Here is a 16,836-nt window from a genome sequence, read left to right on the forward strand (position 1 = left end):
AATTAACTTCATTGTTTCGAGAACAAAGTACCCCCAGAGAATTTTCATTGTTCAGAAACAAACTGTTGAATTCTGTGGTGACTTTGGAATTCTCGGCCGCTGAGATTTCACTGCAACACATTTTATCGTTGTCAGAAATCACAATATCTCCATCGCCTTTTTTAGTAACTGTCTTGAAAAAGACACTGAAACTTGTTCAGTTTGTTTGTTAAGGTTTCAATCAAGTGCTACAAGCAACGGTATTGTCAGCCCTTTGAATAATAAGGCACGGCGTTGCATTAAATAAGAGATAAATAAGAGATTAATTAATAATAGGTAAATACCGAAAACGGAGACATTAATCCCGAGGGCCGTAGGGCCGAGCGATGTGTATGGATTAATACCGAAATTCGAGGTATTTATCGGACTTATTTGATGATATTGTTCATGAGGGATCTTTAGAGAACGATCCTTTCTTCGAGGGGTCAAACACTGGCTAATTAGTATGGTCACACCTTTGTCGGATCAAAGTAGGTACAATGGGCTGTTACGAAAACTAAGACCTAAGACCTAAGACCCGTCTAAGTTTTCGAGATTACGAAAACTAAGACCCCCTAAAATCGAATCCGTCCAAATATAAAGTCAAATTGTAACCAAAATAGGTCTAATTTGTCAAATTATCTCTTGTTCGATCCTTTCCACTGTGTTTTAGGTCAAATTTAACGGTAAATTTCGGGGTTTTCGCGAAAACATTCTTTAAAATTTCTAAAAAGTCGAATTACGACCGAAATGCGATCCAGCGGTTCTGGAAATAGGCGGGGGAGGGCAGGTCCTTTATTCTTTTCAGGGATCTTTCCTTTCCTTATTTTGCAAAGAGGGTTTTTCCAAATGAAAACAAGTGGTTGGCATGGGCGTAGTCTCGCCAAAGACAATTTTGTCAGCCCGAACAAACTTCAGGACAATATGCTTAGCAGTATCGAATAAAAAATGCGGGTGGAAAAAAATTTTTATAATGAAAGATAAACGGTAAGTTGTAAAAAAGTTCAACTTTTACCATCCTGCGGAGAACTGGTTATGAAAGGAGTTTGTTGCCAAGGAAACTACGATTCGATGCAAGAGAAGACTGAAAAATGGCGACTTTTACATGTGATTCCTTCACAAGGTTATTATAGATTTTGGTTTACGCCACAGGGGTTTTAGAATTCTCCATGGGAAGATGAGTTCACAAGATGCATGAAAAGAGGGGCAGTTTAACGTATTATCAATTTCGTATACCCCTCGATCACACGCAACAATACCAGAAGAGGAAAGGTATGTCCATGCACCACAGCTGATATCACACTGCTCGACTGTTCGTAAAATTTTTCCTAATGGACTAGTGGTAGGGACCTCCTTTTCTCAGGTTCAATTTCGCAATCATCGCTCCCAGAATATTTGTGCTTTCTGTATCGATCTCAACAGATCAACATATTGATCTCTTGATCTGTTGGATTTGAATCAAGGATCCGCATTGGGGTCCTCTGTTGTGGAATATATTCCAAAGCGATCTATCTTATCATGTTAGAGATATATCAATGTACGCGGACGACCATCAATTTTACCATACAGGTCATGACCTACCCACTATTACATCCAAACTTAGAGACAGTACGGAAAAAGCAACCAACTGGTAGTCGAATCTAATCTATTAGTTGGTGACCTTAAAAAATACCAAACCTTAATTATTGGTAGCAACAACAACTCAGAAAATAACATCGAAGAATGCGCTATCTTAGTAAACAAAGAGAAAATCAACACGACCGCTACTCTCCAACTTCTTGGAGTCACAATTGTCTCAAATTTGAACTTCAATAATCATATAAATACTATCTGTAACAAAGCCAGTCAAAGGATTGGTGTGCTTATGAGACTCCGCAACTTGATTCCAACAAATGCAAAATTACAACTTTTTAAGGCAGCCATTCTACCATATCTAACCTACTGCCATCACACATGGCATTTTTGTAAATCTAGTGATAGTCGCAGATTAGAGAGAGTTCAAGAAAGAGGCCTAAGGGCTGTATTCAACGATAAACACTCCACCTATGAACGTTTGCTGCAGAAAGCTAATTTACCTTCGCTAGTTAACAGACGCTTACAAGATATATGCATTTTAATGTACAAAGTTAAACACAACCTTAGCCCCTTGAATATTTGTAATATATTTCAGAAACACAACGCTTCCTATAATCTAAGACAGGCTGACTTTTCTATTCCTAGATACAACAGAATAACTTACGGCAAACATTCACTACGCTATTTAGGACCTAAATTATGGAGTAAACTGACAACTTATGTGACAGATCAGCCACAATATATATATAGCTAGTTCAAAAACTGCATACGTAAGCGTGACCTCAGCTCCCTATTAGATGATAGCTGTAGGGGCTGTGCTCTATGTACTTCTTAATTTATTTCATATTTTTTCATACATGATATGACTTATATTTTATTCTTAAGTAGGTAATATTCTTTGTAAATAATTTTTATCCATTTTATTTGTGTCCCCACATTAGTATGGGATGTCTCCCAAACTAGAGGGTTCTTTGACACGTTAATAAAGTTTCTATCTATTTCTATCTATCTTGCATAAGCTTATATCTGTTCAGACAGACAGACAGACATCTATATTTATACAGGATAGCCCCTTCAGTGTAGTAAACACTGGTATCAACGGGGGTCCTGTTACCCACCCATCCCACCCCAGGGGAGGACATCCATCACACAGTAATCTCGTGCGTGGGAAATTAACGTCTCCTGCCCCTAACCCTGCAGGAGACGGGACCTCCATTTATTCGTCCCTATCCGAGAAGACTAGAATATCTAACCATTTCTAGATGTTAAAGAACGGAAGCATATTCTTCTCAGTTAATTTTAAGACCCTGAGTGTTGGTCCGGCCGGTATTGAACTCTCGACCTCCCGCACAGCAGTCCGGCGCTCTCCCAATTGAGCTAACCAGGCGGCGGTTCATTATCTATTAAGATGTGGTATGTTGAAAACATCAGCATGGTTAAGAAATGGCTCAGATTGGTTAAGTTCCTTTTTTGAGGCCTTAAATTGTACAAATCTTAACTCCTGAAACTTCTCTCGTGTTAAACATAGTTCACTGTATGCACATATTTTCTGAGAGTGAAAATGTGTTTTTAAAAAATTTCTGGTCCAGGATCAGCTGAAAGATTCAAGAGGAGCAGCAGTTCGGGGAGCAGAGTTGAGTCCAGGCCATGCAGTCAGCACAGTCATAATTGTGTTTACTTAGAACAAGATGTTCACAACCAGAGTTCACAGGTGGGACTCTGTTTGTATTTAATGCAATCCTTTACAGACTTTTCATGAAGTGGGAGAGATTAATTATCATTGTTTGTATATGGTTCAGCATATTTTGGTTGGATCTGCATTGAGACGACCCCATGCTAGTGAGTATTCTCTACTGGATTACCAGAGCATGCCAGATGTTGGAAAGTCTCCTTGTCAGCCTTTTAGGCCTCATTCTTCATGTACAGTTTACAACTATGCTTCTCGTCCTTTTTCCGCAAGGGAACAGTCATCACACCTTGGAAGGCATACAAAGTCGAGGTACATATCAACCCACTGTACGTTTTAATAATCTGCCACTAATGTTGTTTATGGGAGTATTGCTACTGGAACTCTATAAAATATCCTTTAACTTCTCTTAAAATTACCTGTGCATGGACAACTCATGAAGTGTGTATTTTGGCTACGCAATATTACGGTATAACACATACTTCATTATAAATATACTGTTACAGTTCTTGGAAAAAGGAAAAGAGCAGAAAATAGATTACCTTTAAGACTATGGCTTTGTTTTAGAAGGGTATGGGGTTTGTACAGAAATCTTTCCATCAGCAGTGAGATGCAGAAATGTGAATAATTGAAAGACTATAGTCTAAAAGAACGAGCAGAGAAATCTAAGGATGGCAATTTTAACTTGAAAACTGATTCACGTTTTCCTTATCTTAATTCTGTCAATTGAAATTTCAGCTTGCTGAGATGTCAGTCAGCCTCATCGGTGTCCTCCTGTTCACATTCATCTGCCTCAAATCTTAAATCAGCAACAAACAAGAAACGTCTGTGTGAAATTCGTAAGTTTACAAATTTCTTCTGTAAACTATAGAGATGTTTATCAGTGGGTTTACTCTGCAAGGCTGTAACACACTGGTCTTATCTATACTGACTCAACCTTTCAAGAACAATATGTACATTTTCAAAACAAGTAAATAGCCAATTAAGAATTCATCATGCAAATTATAATGGTTCATGAATCATGTTTAATAAGGCTCTTCAATCACAAGTTAGTCGTTTAGATTAAAAAAAATTACTTCACGTGGAATCATTTTAAATAACGAGTTTTAATTACGATTCATGAATACAAAAACAATCAAATCACAATTCATGAGAAAAATTGCCCAATTACACTTGAATTTACTTGAACAAGTGTCATATAAGTTGAGAGGTATAGTTTGATGATCTGACTCCAGGAAGAGATCAACAGATAATCATGGAAACTTTCATTGATTATGTTAACTTTCTCCTGTCACTGTTGTAGACATTGCCATTTGACCCGTTTTTTTTTTTTTTTTTTGTCTGTTTTTAAATGCACTGGTTATTTTTGATAACTATCTGTAAAATAATGTCATTTTCAGGTGATGACTACAGACTCTTTAAAAGTGATCCAATTCACAAACAGTAAGGAATACTTTTGCTTTTCATAGAATCTTGTTACTTTCCATTCTAATTTTCTCAGTCTTTGTATTTTTATAGCCATTTGGCAAGATATTAGTTTTTTGGCCATAAATTTGGTTATCAAAGTTGGCTAACCATGTAACTTGATAATTAAATTAATGGCCAAAAAAAATAGTAATGGATAACAACAGATCACAAATCTACAAATAATGTTATGCTTTTATGCTAGCAACCATGTAGCTCACAAATCATGTCATTTGGTGTGTTACATGTCACTTTGTGAACCTAACTTTCATGATCATATTGTGGCTAGTGACTTTTCTAGGTTTTGTAGACTGCACAATTTGAGTATTGGTCATAGATAACGTGAATGTTTAGGAGTCTTAAAACTCCATAGAAATTGAGTGCACTCAGATGCACAGACACCATAAAAAGGATTCATAAAATTTTTTTTTCTCCAAAAACTTCAAACAGATTAGTTTTGAAAGGAGATTTTTAACTGCACTATTACTGGTTAGAATTTAAAAACAAACTAAGCAAATTAATTAAATGCAATACAAAGATACTAAATTGTAAACTCCCTAACATCTACATTGTGATAAGCAAGTGGACATGGAGTTGATCAGACAAGTATGGATTGCAAAAATTAAGTATACTATGTGTATAGTTATAGAACATTTCTTACCAATTGCTTTCAATGAACCCTGCACACCTTAACATTGTACTATTATAATTTCCTAATTTTTTGAGAAATTTTTTAACAATCAAGAGCTTCTTCAGTCATTGAACATTTCCCAAGTTATTCTTGTGGTCTTAAGATTTTACATAGGGGTGATATTGTTATGAATTAGATGCTAATCACCCTCAAGAGTGAAAGGGTTACTGGTAAGTCTACTTCTAGAGAAGTGGTGAAGTAGCAAATTGAATACAATCATATATCAACAAAAATTATCATCAAATTTTCCCCTTACAGATTACCTCCCCACGGTGAAAGTCTCCACAGCTTTTTAACTGGAGCTCGGTATAACAGGTACGATACTGACCACACAATAGTTAACTCACTGATCTGAGAGAGCAAGCCCAAAAAAGAAAGCTTAAAATGAATGCATGAAATAATGGAATGATTAACAAAGGTCAGCTGAAACTGATCAAAATAAATCAACTAGTGGTGTACCTAAAGATTACTATTATACATAGGTTTTTTAGTCCTGCTTGGCTCAGCTCCTTACAAGATGGTGGGTTTTAGTTATTTTCAATGTTTTTCCTTATTTTACTTTACTTTACATACATACATACATACATACATAGTTTTACATACATAGTTTTACATACATACATACATGCATACATACATACATACTTAGTTTTACATACATACATTATTTTATTTAACAATGCAGGTTAAAAATATGGCAGCGAAAGCTGATGTGGACCTGCTATGCATGAATAAATATTGACAAAATATAATAACTAGATAATTGAAATTCACATTAATTTAATCGAAGAAACTTACAGATTTAACAAATAAAAGCAATAGCATCTAAAAATATATAAAATCATCAGAGTTCTTAAATGTAATGGTAGAACTACAACCAAAAGATATTTTATCAATAGATTTAGAGTACTTTACAAGATTTGCTTTAAACGATGCAAAGGAAGGAAGAGACTTGATCTTTACAGGTAGAATGTTCCAAATTATACTAGCTCAATGAGTGAAGGAGTCGTTTCCTTTCCAGTAGGCATGGGTTAAATCGAATTTAAGGTTATCTCTTAAATTGTTATTTGTCGCATGCTTAGTAAAGAGATTTGTAACACTAGGTGGTGCTAAGTTAAAATCAGCTTAAACACGAAGGTGCGCTATATAAGGAAGTCTTCCCTGGGAAGACCTAGGCTCATTTGTCACTCACCGTTGACGTGTGCAGGTCAAATTTAAATGCTGGTAGACAAACAAAAGCAGCTAATGACATATCTATTGTTTACTTCCACCAGCATGGTGGCATGAGGTAACGTGCGTACCACCTACTTCGATCTCAAATTTACCGCCACAAATAAAGACAGTTTCCATTGGAGAAAGGAAATACAAATCTCAAAAATTCTTGTATTGTGATGAAGACATAAAACAATTTTGAGGAATGCACCCACTATTCACTGCTTTGGAGTAGCTGTAGCTCAAGCTGACTTGACTCTAAGAGTTCTACATCACACAACGGTTGATTGACAAATGGTCCAGTGGGACCTTAAAGGCCGCACCTTCGTGTTTAACTATGCATGCCAGTCTTTTCTTGTAAAAGTATGATAAAGAGTGCCAGCTTTTACTTTAGACAAGACTTCATTATTTGGGATAGAGGGGCTGAGATTATAAATAAGTGGAGCAGCATGGATATGAAAGTCCTCCAGAGCCTGCAATGATCTTGAACATCCCCACAGAGAAAAAGGATAGGTTATGCTGGGGAGAATGCCTTTAAAATAAATAGACTCTAGGGTGGGCCGTTCAAAAGACTTCAAAAGTTTATTTATTTTTGCATTAAAATTTACAGTGATGGGTTTAATATGTGTCCAGCATAGTTTATTGTCTGTGACGCCCAAAGTGAATGATTGAGTTGTACCACCTCCCAGTTAGCTCAATGAATAGAGCGCTGGACTGTTGTGTGGGAGGTCGAGGGTTCGAGCCCCGGCCAGACCAATGCTCAAGGTCTTAAAATAATTGAGAAGAATATGCTTCCTTTCTATAACATCAAGAAATGGTTAGATATTCTAGTCTTCTCGGATAGGGACGAATAAATGGAGGTCCCATCTCCTGCAGGAAGGGTAGATGTCAATTTCCCACGCACAAGATTACTATGTGATGAATGTGCTTCCCTGGGGTGGGATGGGTGGGTGGGTTGGGTTTAGGTGGATGAACCTTGTAGGGGACTGTGTCCTATTGTTCTTCCACCTGTACAATGTACGAATCCCTGGGGTGGGTCGGGTTTAGGTGGATGAACCTAGTAGGGGACTATGTGTCCTATTGTTCTTCCACCTGTACAATGTATAAATCCCCGGGGTGGGATGGGTGGGTTGGGTTTAGGTGGATGAACCTAGTAGGGGACTACGTGTCCCATTGTTCTTCCACCTGTACAATGTACAAATCTTTAGAAACAGAAACAAATACAGTTGATCAGATGATTATCCATGGTTGTAGGTGGAATAGGTCCAATGAAGGGAGTCTTGGATATTAGCATAATCTCCGTTTTAATAGGGTGAATAGACATGTAGTTTAATTGTGCCCAGCTGTGTAGTTGTTGCAGTGCTTTTTAGATGTGGACAACAATAGAATCAACAGAGTCATCAATCACGAAAGCTGTGGAGTTGTCGTCAAACGTTTCTCTATATAATTTGGATGAATCTAAACAGCTTGGGAGGTCATTTGTAAAGATGGTAAAAAGTCTGGCACCTAGTAGGATCCCTGTGGTACTCCCAAGGGAATCTTTATTGTTGATGAATTGTAGCCATTGATTGAAACAATTAATTTACAGAGCAAGATACGTGGACTCACGCGCCCTCTCCAAGGTAGGAGTGTACATTCCCAAGCCTGATCTGAACTCATTCTTCGTAAGGAATGAGTTTGATGGTAAGTTTATGGTTTATTTTTGTAATAATGATGGAGCTGTTGGTGCAACATTAATTTTACACTCTGTAAATTGTGTGAAGTGGTGGTAAAGTCAAAGAATATCTGTAGTTTTCTTTCTTAAATTCAATGCTCTGTTTGTCAAAGGAACACCCACACAGGTTAATTGTCCTAATCCCTCAAATTAAAATTCTTCTTTTGGATAAATTTACTCTGCTAACAGATATTATTAATGGCAGGGGGGGTAGCATGGGGGGGTAGCATGGTTTTTCTGGCCAACTGGTTTCATTTTTTTTCTTAAGTACTGAGTTCAACTCCTCAACTACAACTTCTGGGGTACATTTCAACCTTAAAATTAATTTAATTTACATAGGGAACATTTTATTGTTGTGTTTAATTTATATTTCTAGATTCAGGTGCAAGAAGCATTTTTTCAGACTCTTCCCAAGAGGAACTAATGATTGAAATAATGAAAGAAGAAGAAAAAGGCAACAGGACTTTTCTAACACAGGAAACAAATACAGAACCACATTACCTAAGTATTAAACACTGGCATTCTGCTGAATGGAAAACAGACAGAAAGCCAAGTAAAGAACAAAGGGTACAATCAGCACCCTTAAAGATCAAAGCCATCCAGACATATTATTATGACTACAGTCAAGAGTGAATCATCTGTAACTATTTAACTGATAATTATTGCATTTTGATTACAATTACTAATTTAAAAAAATTTTTTTAATTATCTGAAGATCCTTTGAGTGCACAGTCCATTCCAGTTTGAACACTTCGGAGGGGTAGCTTTCTTAAAAAAAATATCACTGTTTCCTATTAGTTCATATACAAGGATTTTAAGCCTTCTTCCAGGTATATTACTGGTATACATAGATCGAGTCCACAAAAATCTCTGAATAGAATTTCTTGTGGTGAGACAGTTGAATTTGCCCAGTGCAGTGTGCCCTTAATATTTTGCACCACCTATGATAGTTGTGTTGAAGACAAATCTTTACAATCCAGCTTTCATCAAAGCATTCATTAATGTGTTGAGATGAACAACTTATAACAACAAACATATGAAACATATGTGTGAACTGCGGTTATGAGACGTATATGAGAACGATCCTTCGCAGTAAAGCACTATTTGAGCAATAGTGAAAATCAGACCTGAAAAAAATTTCAGGCCTGTACGGGACTCGAACCACTGACCTCTGCGATACTAGTGCAGCGCTCTACCAATTGAGCTAACAAGCCAACTGGGAGCAGGCCATCAAATTAATTCGATATAAACCCGTAGATGATAAATCAAACAACAACAAACATATGAAACATATGTGTGAACTGCGGTTATGAGACGTATATGAGAACGATCCTTCCCAGTAAAGCACTATTTGAGCAATAGTGAAAATCAGACCTGAAAAAAATTTCAGGCCTGTACGGGACTCGAACCACTGACCTCTGCGATACTAGTGCAGCGCTCTACCAATTGAGCTAACAAGCCAACTGGGAGCAGGCCATCAAATTAATTCAATATAAACCCGTAGATGATAAATCAAACAACAACAAACATATGAAACATATGTGTGAACTGCGGTTATGAGACGTATATGAGAACGATCCTTCGCAGTAAAGCACTATTTGAGCAATAGTGAAAATCAGACCTGAAAAAATTTTCAGGCCTGTACGGGACTCGAACCACTGACCTCTGCGATACTAGTGCAGCGCTCTACCAATTGAGCTAACAAGCCAACTGGGAGCAGGCCATCAAATTAATTCGATATAAACCCGTAGATGATAAATCAAACAACAACAAACATATGAAACATATGTGTGAACTGCGGTTATGAGACGTTATGGCTTGTTAGCTCAATTGGTAGAGCGCTGCACTAGTATCGCAGAGGTCAGTGGTTCGAGTCCCGTACAGGCCTGAAATTTTTTCAGGTCTGATTTTCACTATTGCTCAAATAGTGCTTTACTGCGAAGGATCGTTCTCATATATGAACAACTTATATTGAGAAGATTGAACTGGCCACAGATTTCAAATTTGTAAGATTGCAAGCAAGAGGCAAATAAGTGCAATTGTGAGGCAGTGTTTGTTTGACAGTGTTTTTTAGATATAGTTCTGTTTGAGGATTTTGTGTATGCAAGTTATTTACTGTGTAAGCATCTGGTGGAGTTTTTGGCCAAATATCTTCAACAAGATTTTTTGCAACCAGTTATAGGGTTATATAAAGTTAAATGCTTTGCATTGAGATAACTGATTCTCATTACTTGTCTTCACTCTGGCTACCAAATGTGACATTAATTTAAATTGTAGTGGTTAATTTAAATTTATTTCCTTTGAAATTTCTTGACATATTTCTTTCAGAAATAACCATAGGTTTTATTATAATAATTTAGCTAAAAGGAGTTTGGTGATGCCTATTTTACATTTCTTTAGTAGCTGACTGCAAATTTACATATCAATAGTTGATTGCTTGGCAATGCATTAAACAAGTCTGCATGGAATTTTTATCCTAGTATGATATGAAAATCCAAATTAAAAAATTGCACTTGTATTAACTCATCAAACAATAACTGTTTAGCTTCCTTTAAACTCCTAATTTTCCTTTGATTTCTGATATTTTGCTGTCTTTTTGATAAAACCAGCATCAATGAGGCTGTAAGCCATGTCTATAACAGTGCTTCTTAACTCTTTAGGCTTGAAATCCAAATCTTCAGTGATCTGTTGATCAGCCAAAGGAATGAAGTTACAGAAAAAAACTATCAATAAAGCATACTAAATAACCCTTGAACAACTAATGGAGAAAGCAACATAAAATACATATTGCTACAAACTGATTAACAGAGAAACTTTGCAAATATATTCCAAACTCCCTGGCAAAGTCATTCTCTATGTTTCTTATAATATTGTTCAACAGGCTTTGAAACGATAATTATAACATCATAACTTTATTTACTGAATTCCATTACATCCTGAAGTAAGCCAAAACCCCTTACATAAGACTAGAATATCTAATCATTTCTTGAGGTTATAGAAAGGCAGCAAATTCTTCTCAATTATTTTAAGACCCTGAGTGTTGGTCCGGCCGGGGCTCGAACCCTCGACCTCCCGCACAACAGTCCAGCGCTCTATCCATTGAGCTAACCAGGAGGCGGTTAGCTCAATGGATAGCCAGGGAGTTTGGAATATTTTTGCAAAACCCCTTACCTTTGAGTTATCCATTCTGATTTCTTTTCCGACAGCAGGTAGAATCATTTTAACTGAATCATCAAACATTGCAAGTAATCTTAACCCAAACTTTGGGGCAACTCTTGTTGGCACCTTGTATCCTAACAAAAAAATTAAAATAAAATCACTGTGACTATTGTGTAGAGACTTTGTGATCACACTCAAATTGTATTCCAAAATATTATGTTAATTTCATGATCAGTAAAACAATACATCCCTTGAGTAAAAATGATGCTTAAAAGGCAAATATTTCTCAACACGTTTTCAGCCACTATGATGGTGCAACTCATGCATGAACAAAAAAATAAGCACTGATTAGGAAACAAGAAAGCCTTAAAGATATATTTCAAATATGTTTTTAGAAATTTCATTAATATTTCTAATAGCCCACTGTAAACTACATTGGAGAAGATTGACAGGTTTTTTTTCTAAGGTGGGAAATGATAACAAGCTGACATGATACTAAACTTTGAAAAAAATGTTGAGGTTTACCAAGTGGCCTAAATTCTTCATCCAGAATTTTTGCCATTTCATCTATCCACATAGATTTTGTGATGACCATATATCTGTTACCTAACAACCAAACAAAATTATTTTATGAAATGTTATGCACTTTATTTTACCATTTGAATCTGATGGGTTCATTGTGGAATTAAACTTCTAAGTTTGAGTTAGCACATAAAAGAATTATTGCAGTTTTTAGGCACATTGACATTAATTAATTAAAAGTGTTGATGATTTATTTTCAAAGGTAACAAATACAACTGTTACTGCTTTGATGATATTCTCACCAGGAGCTTTTGGTGACATCATGGCAGTTATATGTGCTGCAGCTACATCTCTGACATCACAAATTGCAAAAGAAAGCCTGGGAACCATTGGCACCTCTCTTTGAAGAAGACGTCTGTGAAACTAATAAATAAAAACAAATTAGTTAAGTACCAGCAAATCAATTAAAAACCAGGAAGACACTTTTTCTAAGTAATGCAAATATTGTCCAATGTCCATGTCTTAAAACTGGTGACAAAATGATACATCTAGTAAAGTAATGATGTCTTGAATAACTAGCACAACTTGTCATAAATAGAGCACATTTCAAGTGAAAGAGGAAAAAAAAGGAAAAAACTAAAGTGAGTTTTGATTATAAAAAGTTACAATCATCAATCACAACAAAAGGAAACATAAAAAGGTGCTAAATGAAAACTCAAGGTAAAATCAATCAGGCAAACTGTCAAGAGTTGTATAGAAAATTACAAGAGAGCAAGCTGCAAGAGGTTTCAGTGACCAGTTGCATGTTGTCTTCTAGACCAATCAAAGACTGATGCAGAAACCAAAACTGAGGAAATCTTGCATTAACAGTTCTTCGACTCCCAGTTGAAAATTGCTCTCATGCGACATTATAACCACAATAAAATTATTAGGGGTAGAAGAGCCAGAACATGTCATCAAAATGTGTAAACATTAGCTAACTCCAATGTATTTTAGCTTGTGGTACTCTAGAAGTGTGGAAATTTGGTCAAGATTTCAAACCCTCAGCTGTGCCTGTATACCCAAACATGGGTCAGGTAATCTCCTCCCTTGGAGTTGCATGCAGTACCCCCCCACCCCACCCTGCCAGGGTTACATGTAATACCTCCATGCTTGTACAGGTTGATCCTTGAAGAACAGGTCCTAAGATGAATCCAGGACAAATGACACAAAGATCAAACTTCTCATCATCTGAAAATAATCATGTAAGATTTTCAGATTAAGAAAAAGCAATGTCATTATATATTGTCTTGTCACACAAAAATCATTATACATTTTAGGGAATCAGGGAGTAAATACCCTTCTAAGTTCTAACCTCCTCCTTAGTCCCTCATTTTTATTTTTGTTCTTTTTTTCTTTAGCCCTGTGTGATTACTCAGTGCAGGCAGACTACTGCATCCCCTCTAGGCCCCACCACACCCTTCCTTGGGCTGTTAACAAATTACATCACTATCATGGTTTTGCAATACAATCTCACGGTACTTGAATTTCAAATACAAAATAAGCATTCTAACAAGGTAATGATTAAGGAAGGAATGCAGTTGGGAATTATAAACACCTGGTAAGTTCTTCTGTAATTCCCACGCAGCTTTCTCAGCAAGGGTCTTGCTCTTTTCATAAGGAGTGCTTCCTTCCTCATTAGCCCAATCATTCTCAGTAAATATGGTTTGTTCATCAAGTCGTCCTCCTGTAAAATATCCACCAAGCTACCTAATGCATGAAGCTACAACTATTTAGAGTATTATAAATGATTTGGTTTGTATATCGTGTTTGGGTATCTGGACCATTATCTTGCCAAGATGTGCTGTGCCATTTCATTCTCTGTACTGTTTCTGTCTGATAAAGTTCCAACCACTTTCAGTTTTTAGTAAAGCAATCAGTTTAACAACAACAACAACAAATTTTGTTTAAGCTTAATAAGAAAATTACAATGCTTTGGCCTGCAAGTAGCTAGGGCTATTCGAGGCGGGCACAAAAGAGGAAAATTAAAAAAAGAGAAGAATTCTATAGAAAGTGAATATTTATATAATTATAATATATAGATGAACAATCCTAAAAGAAATCTAGTTTGCCGTGTGGCTTATAGACCGTATGAAACAGGATGCAGACTGTAGTATATACTGGAAGTACACACAGTTATAATTTTGAGAATTGTACTCTCACTAATATCAACAATTCTTATATAATCATCCTCATTTTTCAGAATTTCAAAGAGTTTTTCCTTTATTGTAGTTTTAAATTGATTTTTTTTTTAAAGTGTTCTGATAGGAAGTGGAATACTGTTACAGATCAAGGTGCCAGAAATAGAGAAGGCTCTCTTCATATTTTCAGTTCTAACTTGTTCAACAATAATTTTCATTGGTAATAGTTTACTAATCTTTTCACCAGATGTTAGAGTGGGGGGATGTATGGCCTTCATTTCAACACAATAACTTTGGAAACTACAAGACCTTATAGGTTTAATGTAATGTACGTAATATTGATAAAATGAAAAAAATATGAACTTAAATGAAATTCTAATGGTTCAATAAGTTTTGAATCAAAATTTCCTCCCTTAGCCTTTGTCAGAATTAAACATCACAAAAAATATAAAATTGTAAATCAATTGTCTAAGGCCTGTACTGGTGGATATAGGTGTGAAGATTCTGATTCTGACAGCCACAGGTCAGATGAAATTACTACATTGTAATTCACAGGGTCATCACTCGACTCTTACCATAAATTGCAACAACAGAGCTTGTCAAGACGACTCTTTTAACTCCACCCTGGGTATGAGCACATGCCTGAAGCACATTTTTAGTTCCTTCCACTGCAGGTCCTATAACCTCCATTTCATCTCTTGGATTCACTGCTGGGAAGGGTGATGCTACATGAATTACATAGGTGCAGTCTTTGACAGCCCTGAATAGAAATTGATTATCGTAAATCCTCTTTGAATTCCCCTTCTAATGATCCACCCCCCTCTAATACACTGTCCCTCTTTAGAGGAAGAAATTTGTTAAGCCCCCCCTCTAATATGCCACCCCCTTCTTTAAAGGAAGTAATTTCTTAAGCCCCTCCCCTCTAGTAAGTAGTATTGGTGTCATAAAGCATTTCATTGTTGTTGTTCATAATTTTGACTTTAGTTCGCTGTTTTATTGTGTTTCTGCTTTACTAATTTACAAGATGATTATAACTTATCATAAAACTCATCAGACTTTATGGAGGATTTTGACTCTGTCAATTTGGTGAATGAAAAAATCCGAAATGAGAGCAATTTTTGAATAAACACGGTACATTGTATTGTATTGCATCCTGGTAGTGGACATCAGGCTAAATCAATAAGCCCCCCCCTCTAATAGGCCACCCCCCCAAAGTACCTGAAATAACTAAGGCCCCCCGGGGGACTTATTAGATGATTTACGGTAAGAGAGTAAAAACCTGACCATACTCCCTCTGGGTCACCTATTTGTAACTTAACACCTAGTGCAGAGTAATAATAATGATTATTATTATCATCACTATGAAACGATCGTGCTGCAGGGCATTTGGCATGAATTGACTTAATTGATTAACTATCAAGTATTAAAATTGAGATGGAGTAATAATTGAAAAAATTTTGGTTCGAGCAGAACAAGGAGGGGCCCAGATGGAGTGGAGTATTTACCATGAGTTAGTGACAGCTGCGTCCAGGTTGAGTAAAGAAAACGCAATATTTTCGCGAACGCAATATTTTCGCGAACGAAATTGACCACAAAATTAAGTTTCCAAATTAAAACCTCTTACTGTTCATATAACTGAAATTGTTGCAAACCTACAAATAGAGATACCAATTCAAAGACTTAAAAAAACTTGATCTTTCTTACTCCTGCCAGGAGTCTTTGTTCATCAGGTCTGCCTCGACCAGTTCCAGTTCATATATCGCATACTCAGGGCAGAGTCGTCTTAAAGGAGCCACTTTCTTCTCGTTTGCAAGACTGCGAACTGTTCCACGAACCTTGTGCTGTCCTGCTTCAAGCAACTGCCTCACAATATGGCTTGCAAGAAAACCCGAAGCACCTGTTACCAAAACGCGAGACATCTTAAACGTCCGATCTCGTACTTTCTCGATTGAAATGGACGAGTTAAAGACGCTTGTACCGCTCCTCCGAGAAGAAAAATCGTTTTAGTTCCGTAGCCTAAGATGACATATCAGTTAAACTATTGATACACTCGGTCATCGTCACGTTCATATGCTCACCCGCGTACGATGAATGGTTATATGAATTTGCATCCAAACATAAACTTGACTCTGATTGGATAAGCCTTTGCAGAACTAGTTCGTCACTTAAAAAAAACACAGTGAGCATTTTAAATCATGCATTTTTATCCAAAGTAGAATTAAGCATACAAAACAAATACGGTACTTTCCAGTATACGAGGTCCGTCAGTGTTGCCCCTTAATTTGCAGCAAAATATAGAGTTGTTAATGCTACTGACAATATTTTATTTGCAATTCTTCTACATGAGCTGATTCAATTTGATGGGGTGTGCCAAGCCTTTGGGGCCCACTTTCCCTGATTCGCCTCTGAACAGATATATTACCGTTCTTAGCAAACTGTTTAAATTTTGATAACAAAAAATTGGTGAAAAGCCTATAGTTAATTACATCCATCAAACACATACCTAAAAAAATAGAAGCAACCAGTCTAGCCAGCTCACAGTCCTCTTTGGGTGCTGATGACACACCCTCAAACTCTGTTGATCTCTCGACTTTCTATCGTGAGTCACGTTCAA

General features: G+C 36.6%; 1 protein-coding gene and 1 non-coding gene across 3 annotated transcripts; one reads left to right on the forward strand and one right to left on the reverse strand.

Moving 5' to 3' along the window:
- Positions 1-1,067: 1,067 nt before the first annotated feature.
- Positions 1,068-11,692, forward strand: LOC111343626 (uncharacterized). Its single transcript, XR_015989239.1, has 8 exons — positions 1,068-1,290; positions 3,183-3,304; positions 3,393-3,592; positions 4,019-4,119; positions 4,681-4,723; positions 5,694-5,750; positions 8,236-8,330; positions 8,738-11,692. It is a non-coding gene; the product is annotated as an uncharacterized LOC111343626 (transcript).
- On the reverse strand, positions 10,627-16,340 carry LOC111343625 (uncharacterized). 2 transcript variants are annotated; one of them, XM_022950808.2, is made up of 8 exons: positions 15,927-16,335; positions 14,798-14,982; positions 13,640-13,768; positions 13,187-13,272; positions 12,345-12,465; positions 12,046-12,126; positions 11,533-11,654; positions 10,627-11,046 (listed from the first exon to the last, which is right to left on the reverse strand). In XM_022950808.2, exons 1-8 carry the CDS (start codon positions 16,139-16,141, stop codon positions 10,921-10,923), a joined length of 1,065 nt encoding a protein of 354 aa, XP_022806543.1. In that variant the 5' UTR covers positions 16,142-16,335; the 3' UTR covers positions 10,627-10,920. The 2 variants fall into 2 exon arrangements, with proteins under 2 accessions (XP_022806543.1, XP_088582783.1); XM_088726657.1 differs by having other exon boundaries at positions 10,627-11,654; positions 15,927-16,340.
- Between the last annotated feature and the right edge of the window lie 496 nt (positions 16,341-16,836).

The sequence above is a fragment of the Stylophora pistillata genome, chromosome 7, assembly GCF_964205215.1.
Source record: "Stylophora pistillata chromosome 7, jaStyPist1.2, whole genome shotgun sequence".
Lineage (NCBI taxonomy): Eukaryota > Metazoa > Cnidaria > Anthozoa > Scleractinia > Pocilloporidae > Stylophora > Stylophora pistillata.

Excerpts from the sequence above, each read along its gene's own strand:
- LOC111343625 (XM_088726657.1), bottom strand. The coding sequence starts at position 16,141 with ATGTCTCGCGTTTTGGTAACAGGTGCTTCGGGTTTTCTTGCAAGCCAT. Across the intron at positions 12,466-13,186 it reads CAACCTGTACAAGCATGGAG|TTTCACAGACGTCTTCTTCA; the intron begins GTATTACATGTA and ends TTTATTTATTAG. Across the intron at positions 12,127-12,344 it reads GATGTCACCAAAAGCTCCTG|GTAACAGATATATGGTCATC; the intron begins GTGAGAATATCA and ends TTTGGTTGTTAG.